The following is a 14,940-nucleotide window of genomic DNA, read 5'->3' as shown; positions in this document are numbered from 1 at the left end:
CAGATGTGCAGGTTGTCATGAAGGTTATCCCATCCTTTGCACTCACTACACATGTTGGTCCTACACGCTATCTGCAAACAACCACTATTCCTTGTTTAGACCAATGCTGTCGTGCCTTTGAAATTTTTATGTGACCAGTAAGTTTTCATGGTGTTGCTATTCATGTTTCTTGAAGAATCATGATATCATATTTTGGTAGGAAATTTACAAAATAAATATCCACGTCCTTCTTAGGGATACTAGCCATGTTACATGAAATAATCAAGGTGTTTATTTTCCGTCCAAAGGGTAGATTTGCATGCCATCAATACTGCTATGCTAGTCAATCAGATTTCCCTGAGCCGCTTACTTTTGGGCCTTCCTTTTTCTGCCTCATTGAGAATGCTTCCATCCATTGTCCACTGCTTATTCTCTTTCCACTGGCCGGGCCACGTAATACCAGTTCACTTACTGTCATTTACCGATCAGTTTTGGAAGTTGCTGAAGGTTTCTCCCAGAAACTCGGGTCAGCATTGATCATTTGCTGCACATGTTGGAATGATTTTGCCTCTACAGGGTCTGGGTGGATGAAGACTCTTTATGCCCCTGTCATAGGACTCAGCACTAGGTAAGGCTGTCTCCTGACTTGGCTCTTTGTAGACAGTTTGAGCACAGTTATGGATAGGGAAAAAAGGTTAGTCAGAGGTTTGTATTTGCACATGAAGTCAATCAAATTTGTGGATCCAGTACCAACTAAAATACAACAGTTCTTGTCCCATATTCCACTTGTATATCATCTCAAAATCTGAAGATGGCCCATTCAAATTGTTGAGTCTCCCAATTTTTCAGATAACCACTTGTAAACTTTACACACCACAAAGTTTCACTTCTCTAGGACCCATTTCAAAATTTCAGGATCTTCATCAGTACTACTTGCATCTTGTAATAGCATGGACCTCTCAGGATTTGTATATTAATAGTGATGGGCTGGTCCGTCGCATCAAGACTGTCCTTCAAGTAAAGAGCTGTTTCTGCTTTACTACTTGGTTGCTCTGGCTGCTGCCTCCCTTTAGCGTTTAATGAGTTTGAATAGTGTTTGCTTTTTTTAGGTTATATTGGTTTTACTCAACAGGATCCTCTCTTGTCTCTCTTGTAGGGGAAGAGCAATTGGCATTCATTGTGCTTGTGGTCCAGTCAGCTTGCAGTGACACCCTACTGGTATTATAAAGAGGCTTGGACATATGAATTTTTTTGTGCAGCTCAGACACTTGTCTACTTATTACATTCAGCTCTGTATTAAAAGTAGCTAGTATAATGTCTGCACATCTGAAATCCTGAGGATCCATATTGCCACTGAGCCGGCCAGAAGGGAATTTGGTGTGCGCACAGGCAAAGCTCACACCAGCTTCCACATATTCAGCATCATCCACTAGGGGTTTAGCCTCACACAGTCTTTTAGACTGATGGTTGAGGTTACTACAGGTGTTGATATACCTGACTTGGTTCTGTAGGAGTCATGCAAGAGTTTGCTTGGAGGACAACCTGGTATTCTATGTCTCCTTTTGTTGTCCTCGTAATCTCTTCTTGACTGACCAAAGAGAGTAATCTCTGGCTTGGAGCCACCGGCTTGCACCAATTGCAGAGTATATGATTCAGGATTTTGGAGTTTACCTGTGTTGCTTTAGGCACTTTTCCTCTTTATTTAAACTTGCATTCCTTTCTACACTTTCTGCCATCAGTCTGTGCAAAGGATTGATCTTCTGAACTGATGTGTTTTGGACTGTGATGTCTGAGTATTTAGGAGACCTGAAATATCCCATGGGCTCCTTGTCCTTTAGTCCTGGATTGATCCCCATGTTGACTGGATGAGAGGACTTGCAAAAGGGGATTCAGTCTTGAAAGGTTGATACTAGATACAGATTGGTGATGTTTACAAGGTCGATTTTCTGCGTTTATCCAGTTATATTCCTCTCTCTCTTGGCTCCTTTCCCAGCTAGCAAATGTCAAGTTTTGTTGCTTCATCTGCACATGCCATTGTTACATCTTTGTTCTGCATCACAGCAGTAAGACTGAATTTCCCCACTGTAGATCCATTCAAATGTTCTAGGTCATACAAGGACAGAGAGTCTAGTGTGGGTAGTGGATATGATTGAGACAGCTAACGCGCCTCAAAAAGAGTGGAGACTGTTGAATCAAAGGCCACTGTATTTCACTGTAGATCGATACCTGGATTATTCATCTCAAATGTTTAGCGGCTATTTCACCCCAGGAATTTTGCCTTCAAAAAGTTAGCTGCTGACTTAGAGGCAGATTTACTAAAGTGTCACCCAGCGCAGCAGAGCAAACAAAAATGCTTGACTACCTTGAGTGACAGGGAGAGAGCAGGAGAGCACCAGATCTACAGAGATATGGGACTCTACTTTCCTCTTCCTAGCCCCGGCTCAGAATTTTGCTGCTGTGCGCCATACACATACCTTTGTACCATGGTGCAAGGATGTGTGTGAGAGTCTAGCATAGGTTTTGTACTGGAACAGTTACCTTCCAGTGCAAAATACTATGCCTAGACAAATTCTTAAACTTTTCCTACTTTGTATGTGTGCTGTACAGTACAGCACGCATGCAAAGTCAGACAAGAAAGGAAAAATGAAAACATTTCTCCTTATAACGCCTGTTTCTATTTGCATTATTTTTTTATGCTAAACCCTGTGTCACATTTTTGGTAGATGTCTTTTTGTGTCACAAATGGTGGGTGATTGCATGGGAATGCCCATGTAATGCTTCCTTGACGCTAAGTAACTTTTGGTTTACTTTTAGTCAACTTTCAGTGCAAAAAAATTTTGCACGGGAAAGTAAATAATTAAAAAAAAACAATTTGGTTTGCATCACTTTCATGACACAGCCCAGCGCAAAATGTTAGTAAATCACCCCCTTAGTGTTTTCACACAGCCATGCTGTAAGCAGGCCGGTCATTCTAGGAGAGGAAATTGCACTCTGAAGGAAACTGGTGGTGTAGTCATGATGGTGTCTACTGACACAGGTTGCAAAACCTGCTTCTGCCTCTGTGAGTACTCCAGTGTAGACTTGTCACAGATGCCACAGCTATCACCTATCATAGGAGGTTTCCTTGGGCATCCACTTCTGTCTCCACCTCTAAGTGCTTCTTTACTCTGTATCCATGCTCCTTCTGTCCATCCAAGAACTTCGCTGTGTGCAGAGCAACATCAATGGATTTTTGCCCATACCCTGTGTGATGATTCTCTGCTTGGACTATGATTCTAAGTGGTCATGGAGCCCAGTCTGAGGCTTGAACTAGTAATGGGTGATCACTCCCACTCCCACTCATTTATTTGTCTAATGCTGCTATTTTCAATCTCTTTTCTGGTTCAAGTGGTGACGTCTCTGGAACCTCACTCCTTGCCCATAGTTTTGAGAGTCTTGTCTGAAGCTTGAATTGCTTTATAGGAGCTTGAAGGCCTGGTACCATTACTGAAAAGCTGTTTTCTGAGCTCTCCACACTCTCCTTCCAGCCTTTAGGCCAACCACCTAAAGGCACCAACCGTACATGACCTTTGCCTGTCGGCAGTAGGTGTTGCCATTGAGAGTTGGCCTGCAGTCAGTCCCTGCAGCCAATCCCCCCAAACCACCCAAACCCATGCTCTTGATGAGAGACTGTCTGTCTGGGTGTGAGAGTGCATATATCAGTGTTTTAGTGGGTGCATCAGTGTTTGGGTGAATCTGTGAGTGGACGCTTGGGGGGAGTCAGTGGGTCTGTGAGTGAGTGTGTGAGAGTTTGAGTGGGTCTGTGAGTGGGTGCGTGAATGTCTGAATGGGTCTGTTATTGGGTGCGTGAGGGTCTGACTGGGGCTGTGAGAGGGTTCACAATGGTCTCAGTGGGTGCATGAGTGTCTGAGTGGGTGCGTAAGTGTCTCAGTGGGAGGGTGAGTGAGAGAAAGAGGGGAAGAGAGAGACAAAGACTTTTTAGGCTTTGATATATGATATACTTAAAATGACATATTTCTGTTCAATTTAAAAATGAAAATGTATTTTTTTAAATCATCTTTAATTTTATTTTTAAACATTTGTACTTTTTTTTTTTTTTTTAAAGAGGGAAACGAGTCCACCTGGACTCAAACCCTCAGTGCTCAGTGTGAAAGTCCATGACCTTTACGCCAAGCTATTACTTTTTTAATTTCCTTTTTTTAACCCTCTATTGCCAATCTGGACCGTGGGGGAGCCCTCAAGGCACCCCAAACCTCTACATGTATTTTTTAATTTTTTTTTTTAAACAAGCCCTTTACGGACTATCTGGGACTACAGAAGAAGCCTCAAGGCCTCCCCTGTATTCCCATTGCTTCAGCAACCAAGGAACTGCTTTAAGAAGCAGCTCTGTGGTTGCTGAAGCAAACCTTTCATCTCTGTCCCCTGCAAGAGTGCACGCTACTTGACAGGTTCTGCCGTCAACAATCGGACTGTTTGCTTTGGCTTGGCTGCAGTTGCAAAGCTGCAGCCAAGCCACAGCAAACAGCTATGTCCTGGGGTAGGCACCCCGGGGCATAGCATGAGCCAGCCTTGGGAGGTGGCAGTCCCCAGGGCCATCTGTGGCTCCACGAGGGGGGGCCATACAGCCTCCCTCCCATGTGCACAAAACCCCAGGAGTGCTAATGAGGGTTTAAAACTGACCCCCTTTACATTATTGAATATGCCCTCATAATTCATAAAGCCCCAGGGAGGTGGTGGTCACAGGGGCTGTGAGGGAGGCCATCGGGCCTCCCCCACATGCAAAAAGCATTTTTGCCACAGGGGTGGTAGTACCTGGGGTGCGCGGGGGCCACACGGCCCGGCTCATAATTTATTTGCCTCAGGGAGGTGGTGGTCCCCGGGGCTGTGAGAGGGGCAGTAGGCCCCCTATTAAAAAGAAAACAGTGTCCTCAGGACCTGGCCATCCCTGGGGCTTTTTTAAAAAACAAGCACATGAGTCCGCACTTGGATTTAAAAAAAAAAAATTACCACAGATTTGCGACCCGTCACAATTTTGTGTAAACATTTTTTTAAAAAGCTTTTTTGCCCTGGAGGGGTTCCTTTGAGAACCCAGCACTAGAGCTATGGGATCAGGGTGGCCGTACCCTGGCCCCTTTTGTATTTTTTATTATTTATTTATGACTATTATTTATTATAGCAGAAAGCTAGCTCTTGGTCCAGAAAGCGACCTTTTAGGGATTTAGTGTGAATCTGTTCAGTAGTTTTTTAAATATTAAAGGGAAAACAAATTTGAATATATAAGGATGTGACGGTTTTGTGAACCCTCCTGATCTCGTGCTGAGGTCTGATGGGCTTCCAACACTTCAACAAGGAATTGTTGGCTGCCATCTTGGTACACGGCTTATAAAAAAAAGAAAGGGACCAGTGTAGGGACACCCTGACTCCTTAGCTCTGGTTCTGGGGTCCCAGTGGGACACACCAGTGCAAAAAAACATTATTTTTTTTCATTTTTGCCCTGAATTTGCAATAGGGTCGCAAATCCACTGCAACATTTTTTTTAAATACAAGCGCAGTCTCCAACACTTGTTTTAGTAAAGCCCTCAGGTGGGCCAGGTCCCAGGGACATATTAAAAATAAAGGAGGGGGGTGCATGCCCCTCCCCCCTCATAGGGCTCACTAAAGCTGCAGGGACTGCCACCTCCCCAGGTCTTAATTTACATTGAATGCACGGGGGGAGTCACACATCTCCCCCAGTGCCCCGGGTACCACAACCCTTCCCGGGGCAAAATGCTTTAATTGAAATAGGGGGGGTCCTGTGGACCCCCCTGTGCCCCAGGGACTGCCTCCTTCCCGGGCTGTTTTGGTGATATGCGGGGTGGGGACCACACTGCCCCCCACAGCCCAGCGGACAGCCACCTCTCTGGCGTTAATACTGAATATTATACCAGGCCCTGAGAGGCCCCTGCCACCCCAAGGACTGCCATCCACCCAGGGCAAATATTGAATTCATGAAGAGGGCCATGCTACCCCTCCACAGCACTGGGGACTGCCACCTCCCCAGAGCTAAAATTGATTATTAAGCAGAGCTGCACAGCCCTCCCACAGTCAGGTAACAGTCACATCCATGAGGCTAAAATTAAATAAAGAAGGGAGTCTGCTGCTGACCTCTGGCTCCGAGGACCACCTACTCCCCGAGCTATTATTTAAATTAAGGGGAGGGAGCGGCCCCCGCATCCCTGAGTACTGCCACCTCCCCGGGTCTGAATTTAAAGAATGAAGGGGTTCTGCTGCGGGGCCTCGGGACCACCACCTCTTCTCAAGGAGCCAGCACCTGCCATGTCCCAGGGTGCCCACCCCGACATAGCTGTTTGCTCTAACTTGGCAGGAGCTTTGACAGCTCTGCTAAGTCAGACCAAACATTCAGTTTGCAGCTGTCAAATAGTTCTCACTTGCTGTAAGCCAATGTTTCCTCTGTTTCCCTGCTTGTAGACGTGGCTTGGCCCCGGGGGATGTGGTCCCCAGGGTAGGGATGGTCCCGGGGAGGGAGGGCCAAACAGACCCCTTCCCAAATGTCTTTTGTAAGGCCAGGCCCCAGGAGATGGGGACCACAAAGCCAAAATCAGCCAGGGGTTCGGGCCACGTAGCCCCCCTGCTCCATTTAATGAAGGCCAGGACCTGGGAGAAGGGGTTCCCCAAGGCCGAGATCTGCGCAGGGAGGGGGGCCACGTGGGCCCACCTTCCTCACATTGGCCATTCACCCAATCAGGTAGCGCTTACTAAATAACCAGTAGAAAGTGCTCCCTCTTACACCCACTCTCACAGTCTCATAAACCCTCTCAAAACCACTCTCACACCCAGACAGACATGCTCACAGCCACTGCCATACCCAGAAACACCCTCTCACACCCAGAGAGACAGGCGCTGTGGCCAACTCCCACTGCATCACGGCCTAATACCATGCGCAGCATGATGGTCAGGGGGTTTGGCTGCAGGGACTGGGTGGTGGCCAGGCCCTGAGACCAATCCCCACTGCACATGGCCAAAGGCTGTGCACAGCGCGGGGTTGGGTGGTTGTACCGCAGGGCTAGGCCCTTCGGCCGTGCGCGGCGGTGGTTGGATTAATGTACAGTAATAAAAATTACTTTGCGTTAAAAAAAAACATAGACATTGACTGAAAAACCCAAAGGTTACAGGGACATTATAGTTAAGAAATAGAATTAAAAAACCCTTACAAATTCACTTAAAAAAAAAAGGTTATAAGAACGTCATAGTTAGGCTTTGAATTTACCGCACAAAACCAGATAAATTCAGCAGTTATTGTTACAGTTATTTCAAGTAACTATAACTCATGTTCTACAGTAACTATAACTCACCCACTGGCCAGGCACTACTAATTATCTTAGATATTAGAACACTCATGACAACTTTAATACAATCAATGAAAATATCAATGAAACATTAGAAGTCAAATTATTGAAGAATAAACGGTGAATGGTGGGGGCGCCAGTACTTGTACTCAATAGTTCCAAATGACATTGGAACTGCAATAGGAGAATCATAAAAATCAATCATGTGAAGGTGGTTGAAGTGAAGGCAGGAAGGACAGTGGAACCAGTTTGAAACAGAGAAACAAAAAGATGAAGGAGGGTGGCAATGACCTCTAGAAAAAATGGTGTCTTTTGCAGAGATGTGGTGAGACAAACAAACTGATTGCCAAATTGTGATATTTTCAAATTAGCACTCTAGCATCTGTGTTTAATAAATTGAGAGGGCGGTCACCAATATTAGGCAAAACATGTGTGAAGTGCCACGCACTCTTTGATGATCTAAAAGCAAAATGTTAGACAGAAAAAGGTGAAAGGATACATCTTTGTCATAAACGACTCTTTATACCAGGGGAATAATGCGCCCGGACCGAGCCCTCTCACTACCAAAATGCGGGACCTACATTTATTAGACTTGCTTCCATCTGTACTTCTGCCTCTATGAGATATGTAATAGATACTCTTAGAGAATTAAAGAAGGGTGTCAACAGACGGATTTAGATATGCTACAACAAACCAAACAGAATTACGTTTATATATTTTAACGGTTCCTCGAAGTACTTTTAAATGCCCACCAGAGGACTCCCTATCTTCTTTCAGATGGAATACACACGGCGAATATAAACACCTCTCCTTTTTTTGTAAAAAAAATCACGAAACTCTTCCACTAGAAAACGATTTCGAAAAATGTTTAGAACTAAAAAGACGTGGAAGCTGTACCTGTAGTCACCCCGACTTTCTCCTCCATCCTAGCGCAGAAGCCGTGAATATGAATTTACCATACCATGACAAGTGAATACAATGGCCTAAAATTCCGGGGGTAGTGCACAACGCGCAGTATTTATACTTTCTTTGAAGGATTCAATATTCCAGTAGCTTCCTGAGATGATAGGATAGCATGAATGTGTTCAGCTGGTGTAGCTACACCCTTCACTTCCTTTAACCTTGAGAAGCTGACTTGGGAAGTTCTGAAGTACTTTAATGCCTACCAAAACCTTTGATGTGTTCTACATGATACATGTTTCCATCTGAACTGGGGTATTTGGTATTTTCAAGCACACAAAAGGTAATATGAGACATGGGTCCTGGGGTCGCTGAGTTGCACAAAACAGCAGCATATTTATGCTTCTTTTGCGCTGAATTTGCGTCATTTTTTTTTAACGCAAATTCAGTGCAAAAATAATTCCATAATTATACCTTGGCGCTGGACCCATCTAGTGCCAAATTTATGGAGTTAAAGTGATATTTTGGATGTGGAAACCTACTTTGCGTCAATCAGATGCAAAGTAGGCATTCCCGTGCAAAAAATGACTCTATGTCCTTAGCGCTATATTTATCCCCGTGCTAAAATCACTCATGGGAGGTGTCAAAAAATGGTGCAAAGCTTGCTTTGCACCATTTTGTAACGCCTGGGTCAGGGCAGGCATTAGGGGACCTGTGGGCCTATTTTCATGGAGGTTCCCTCCCAAGACCACAGGGACACCTCCACCCACACCAGAGGTACAGCAGAGGATGGGGGACCCCATCCCAGGTAAGTATAGGTATGTATAGGTAAGTATTTATTTTTTTAAGTGCCATTGGGGGCCCTGAAATGGGCCCCCTACATGGCACTGGGTGCAATGGACATGCCCAGGAGACCCTGGTCGCCTGTGCTGGCCATTAAGCGTGGTGGGCATGACTCCTGTCTTTCCTAAGCCAGGAGTCATGTGGTATGGATGGTTTTGCATCAGAAAATAACTCTAGGCAGGTTAGAGTCATTTTTTGTTATTCTGACCTGCCTAACATCATTTTTTGGTGCAAAACCCCTTGCTTCCATACCTGCAGCCCCATCCGACTAATGCCATTTTTTTTTACACTAGCCTACCCTTTGCACCGGCTTGCAACATTTCATAAATACATTGCCCGGCTGGTGCACAGAAATGGTGCAAGCAGGTGCCAAACTTTTTGGTGCAAAACTGCGTTAGTGCAGTTTTGCACCAAAAAAGTATAAATCAGGGCCATAGTAGCATAATGAAACATGAGGGCCCTCCTGCAAACTACCTGGAAGGGGATCTCCCCCGACTCAGTCACCATCTCTCAGTCCAGGGGCTGACACCCATGTACAGTGGGTGTGTGACTGTGTGCACAAGCGTAGAAACCTAAATGCTTCCAGACCCAGTCAATGTATTTCACTGAGGTGGGCCCTGGAGCTCGGCCTCTGGGGCTTGGCCCTTCCCCTCGCACCACAGACGCTGTGTTGGCTTATGTTACGCCACTGAAGCTTCAAGCATTACCTCACTGACGAGCCCCAAGTACGAAACTGGTTTGTGTTGGAGGGCGTAGGCTGGACTGTTCCTGTTGCATACATGCCAACCTTTTAGAAGTGGAAAGTGGGAGATTTATTAAAAAAATAATCGAGAGAATGTACTTCCCTATTGATTTCTGTTCAGGACAAGGCAATTTCAGGCAGTAGACAGCCAAAATATGCAATTTTTAGCTTAAAAAAACGGGACTCATCAGCCTGTATTAGGTCCATTTGCATGTATGACCAAAACTGATTTTCTTGTGACCGGGCTCTCTCTAGAATTCCATTGTGGATGAAAAACGATGGACTATGATTCGGCTCGAGCACTTGCAAGAGGCTGTGATTAATTCAAGCGTTCTATCCATTACTTAGTTGTTTTATCACAAACACTTCTAATCGCTGCTTGTTTTAAAAACACATTTAGTTATATTTTTTAACTTAATTATGTGGGGTTGTTTGTTAAACCTCTGTCTGAACAAGTTATGTTCATGCAAGAGCATCTATCGCATGTTAGACATTCAGTAGATTTTGAAACTGAGGGTCATATTTATACTTGTTTTGCGCCGACTTTGCATCATTTTTTATGCAAATTTGGTGCAAATCTAACTCCATATTTATACTTTGGCGCTAGACTAACCTACACGCCGGCCTCCTCGCCATCGCTAACTGGATGACAGCAAGCCACCTCAAATTGAACTCAGGAAAAAACGAGATCATCATCTTCGGTCTCAACAAGACAGCATGGAATGACTCTTGGTGGCCCACCACCTTTGGACCACCACCCACGCACGCACGCAATTTTGGCATGATACTGGACTCATCCCTTTCCATGACTCAGCAATTCAACGCCATATCATCCTCCTGCTTCAACACCGTTCGCATGCTATGCAAGACTTTCAAATGGATTCCTTTAGAAACAAGAAGAACAGTCACCCACACCCTCATAAGCACCAGACTGGACTACAGCAACGCCCTCTACGCAGGGACCACACCCAAGCTTCAGAGAAAACTCCAGCGAATCCAGAACGCAGCCACACGTCTCATCCTCAATCTCCCTCGCCACAAACACATCTCCGCCCACCACAGATCCCTACACTGGCTGCCCATCAACATAAGTATAATTTTCAAAATCCTTGTCCATGCTCACAAAAGCCCTCCACGACACCAGACGGGCCTACCTCAACGAACGAATCAACTTTCACAAACCAACTCGACAGCTCCGCTCTGCCGACCTCGCCCTTGCTACAGTCCCCCGCATCTAACGCACCACCTCCGGCAGCAGATCCTTCTCCCACCATGCCGCCGAAACCTGGAACTCCCTCCCCACCAACCTACGCAAGACCCAGGACGTCCTAACCTTCAGAAAGCACCTCAAAACATGGCTTTTTGAGCAGTAACTCTCCCCCCCCCAGCGTCTTGAGACCCTACCGGGTGAGTAGTGCGCTTAAGAAATTTGTTTGATTGATTGATTGATTGATTGACCCATTTAGTGCCAAAGTTATGGACTTCAAGTCATTTTTTGGACATGGAAACCTACATTGCGTCAATGAGATGCAAGGTAGGAGTTTCCGTGCAAAAAATGCCTCTATGGCCTTAGCGCCATATTTATCCCCTGTGCTAAAATCACGCACGAGGGGGAGGAGGAGTCAAATAGCTTTGCACCATTATTTAATGCCTGGGTCAGGGCAGGCGTTAGGGGACCTGTGGGCCTATTTCCATGGTGGAACACCATGGAATAAGCCCACAGGTGCCTTCCCTAGGCCCAGGGATACCCCCACCCACACCAGAGGGACAGCGGAGGATGGGGAACCTCATCCCAGGTAGGTATAGGTAAGTACAGTTTAGTATTTTTTTTAAGTACCATTGGGGGCCCTGAAATGGGACCCCCTACATGGCAATGTGTGCAATGGCAATGCCTAGGGGACCCTGGTCCCCTGTGCTGGCCATTGGGGTGGTGGGCATGACTCCTGTCTTTTCTAAGACAGACGTCATGTGGTATGGATGGTTTTGCATCAGAAAATGACGCTAGGCTGGTTAGAGTCATTTTTCTTTACTCTAGCCTGCCTAACGTCATTTTTTGGTGCAAATCCTCCTTCTCCCATACTGCCACCCTCACCAGGCTAACGTCATTTTTTTGTTACGCCCTTTGCGCCGGCTTGCGCTATTTCATAAATATGGTGCCTGGCTGCCGCTCAAGAATGGTGCAAGCCGGTGCAATACATTTTGATGCAAAACTACGTTAGTGCAGTTTTGCACCAAAAAGTATAAATATGCCCATTACACCGCTCTTAAAACTTTGATAATGGAGTAAAGAAGTAAATGTTTTGAAAACTTTTCTGCATCAAATGCTGCAGAATTTCGACTACATGAAGCTCTAGTAGTGAGCTATTTTCAGCACATCTTTAATTGATAAGTGGTAGACGGTGGCAAAAAATACAATAAGCCAAAGGTAGAGCTTCTAGTCACAAAGAGAGGTTCCTGGCACACTATCAGGATGGGTATTGTTGAAAGATTCAGTCCTAGGCCCTGATGCTGTAAAAGACCTGCCAAATAAAAAAATAAAAAAAGTTTACCATGTGTGGAGGTGGTTGGGCTTTGGAGTAGGCAGGGCTCGTGGTGAGAACAAATTAAGAGGCACTTCTGCCCTATCACCCTCAAATACCTGTCTCCCCCCCAAAAAAGGTTGAAAAAACTGGTGCTGCTGTCCTGAAGAGTGTTCACTCCTCTTCAAGGACATTGACTGAATAAAGCCTCTAAAGACGAGACAGAAATCCACTCTGTAGTGGTTTCCAGCTTGTTTTCCCTGCCCTCATGTGATACCTACTTCCCATAGCATGACTGTGCAAAAGGAACCAATCAGCCACAGCCCGTCCATAGGGGCTAAGGGGCCACCCCTGTCACCATTTGCCCATCAAGAAGAGTGTCTGTAAGGCTGAGCAAAGGTCATCCTGATAGACCCTCTTCATTTTCAGGTCAGGCAGCCAGGAGCCGGACAAGCGCTAAATGTGCAGGCTCCTGGCTGCCTGAACTGAACTTTGATGAGGATGTCACAGCTCCTGTGGGCGTAACCTCCTCAGATCAGCAAAGGTTGTCGAGACCCCCTGACTAGGGGGTGCATCACTCATTAACTCGGTCCTAGGCGCTTCAGTTTTAAGCCATGAATTCCCCGGGGCCGAATGTCAATTAGTGACTAGGGGTGTGCAGGGAGCGCTGCTCCGCTTCTGGAGCTAATAGAGTTTTTGGAACTCCGTGCTCAGCTTGGAGCATGGAATTACCCAAAAAACTCTGCTAGCCAAGCCAGCGGAGCTGAGCTTACCCGGTGCTTGCTGCAGCCCAGTGCGGGCTATACAGCGCTAGCGCAGACACACTGGCTTGCGCTTTGCAGACCATAACTGGGCTGCAGCACGCACCGGAGCAGACCAGAGGGAGGCAGTCGTGCTGAGACTCATCACTGCCGGACGACAAGGAGAGGAGGACCCCCAGGAAGACCCAGGTAAGTCCTTGTCTCTTTTGTTGTCGTTGTTTGTGCACTCACCCCTTCGCCATGCAGTGCACACGGGGCAGGCCGGTGTCTGAATTCAGGCCAGGGCCTTAGGCAGTGAAAGCTGTCATTTCAGGCATCTTGTGCATCACCCTGTCCCGCGTGCACTGCACATGGAGCAGGCAGGTGCACAACAGACCTGGCAGCTTTAGCTGCCTACAGCCCTATCATGAAGTCAGGCCAGGGTCGTAGGCAGTGGAAGAAAGCTGCTGTTTCAGGCCTTTTGTGCACCGGGACAGGCCGGTGCACAAGAGGACTGAAACCTCAGCTTTCACTGCCTACAGCCTTTCTGAATGCACCCAGGCCTGACCCTGCTTAGCGCTTCCCAGATGGGTACATACTCCGTGGGGCATGGAACTCCAGCTTCACAGAATTCCATTGAGTTTTTTGTTTTTTTAACTCCGCGGAATTCCACAAAGCCGAACTCCGTTCACTCCGCTCGGGCCTATCAGTGACACCTCATCATAGATTTGGGTGAGGTCAGCAACTTTCACAGAACCCATCACACTCTGTGATGAGTAGGGACTGCTGCCTTCCCTCCATCCCAACCCTCCTGGGACCTCGAAGGCAGAGCTACAGGTGTGATGTTCTTATTAATGTTTGGTGTGTGCTTGCATGTGTGTATGAATATTTTGTAGTGAGTGTTGTGAATGAATGTGTGTGTATGTGTGTGTGGGTGCATGGGTGTGTGTATGCGTGCATGTGTGTGTGTGTCCCATTCACTCCTTCCCTTCTAAAATTACCAGCCAGATCTGGAAACAATATTGTGTGACACCCAGTGACATGTGAGTTGGCAGGAACGATGTAAAGTATTATTAAATCTTTGCTCCAGGGACACAGAGGATTGATACTTTTTTTCCCTCCCTTACAGGGTAAATCTGGTGAAACTGGACCTATGGGTGAGAGAGGACACCCCGGCTCACCAGGCTCTCCAGGAGAACAGGGCCTGCCAGGTGCTGCAGGCAGGGAAGGCGCCAAGGTAGGTTTATCTACTGATCTCCATGTTTTGTTTCCCAGGGGTCAATTGAGACTAACTTGAGTACTTGTGAGACCACTTAGATGAAGGTTTCCAAAAAGGGTGAAACAGATAATGTTATATTACTTACCGGTAATCTTCATTACTCCTAGTCCTGTTGTCCTCGTCATATATAGTTTCGGTTGTGTGTTGTGTTGTGCAGCTCTGCAACAATTACACTAGAAGAACATTTGACAACCTTGCATGCACACACAGACATATATTAGTTTGAAATACAGGCATGTGTTGGCAGAATAGTGTTATAACAGAATTATGGTTATCACAGGTATGCACTATGCTAGGCATACGGGGCAGTTAGCAATGGAAAAATAATATATAGGAAGTAGAAATAGAGCTGAAAGCTTCTTAACTACTTTAAGTTTTCCAGACATCTTTGCTTTCAGTTGTACCTTAAATATCTGGCTTTTCCAAAGACCCTGGGTCTTATTTAGAAGCCCTTTGTGCCACCACTGCATAATTTTTTTTTATGCAGCGGTGGCGCTAGCAGTGCACTAAACTGCTATATATTTATAAACTGACGCATTGGGCCAGATGTGTCAGTTTGTAAAGCCCTGCATCCCATTATACCTGTGCCACA

General features: G+C 46.2%; 1 protein-coding gene across 2 annotated transcripts in view; it reads left to right on the top strand.

Annotated features, from left to right (window-relative positions):
• Window positions 1-14,940, top strand: part of COL5A3 (collagen type V alpha 3 chain) — a 546,803-nt gene that overhangs the window by 379,158 nt on the left and 152,705 nt on the right. For both annotated transcript variants that reach the window (XM_069231786.1, XM_069231785.1), the window contains one exon: window positions 14,199-14,306. In XM_069231786.1, coding sequence (XP_069087887.1) covers window positions 14,199-14,306 — 108 coding nt within the window. The remainder of the gene's footprint in view (window positions 1-14,198; window positions 14,307-14,940) is intronic.

The sequence above is a fragment of the Pleurodeles waltl genome, chromosome 4_2 (assembly GCF_031143425.1).
Source record: "Pleurodeles waltl isolate 20211129_DDA chromosome 4_2, aPleWal1.hap1.20221129, whole genome shotgun sequence".
NCBI lineage: Eukaryota > Metazoa > Chordata > Amphibia > Caudata > Salamandridae > Pleurodeles > Pleurodeles waltl.
Note: the sequence above shows the minus strand (reverse complement) of the source record. Positions and strands in the feature narration are given on the sequence as shown.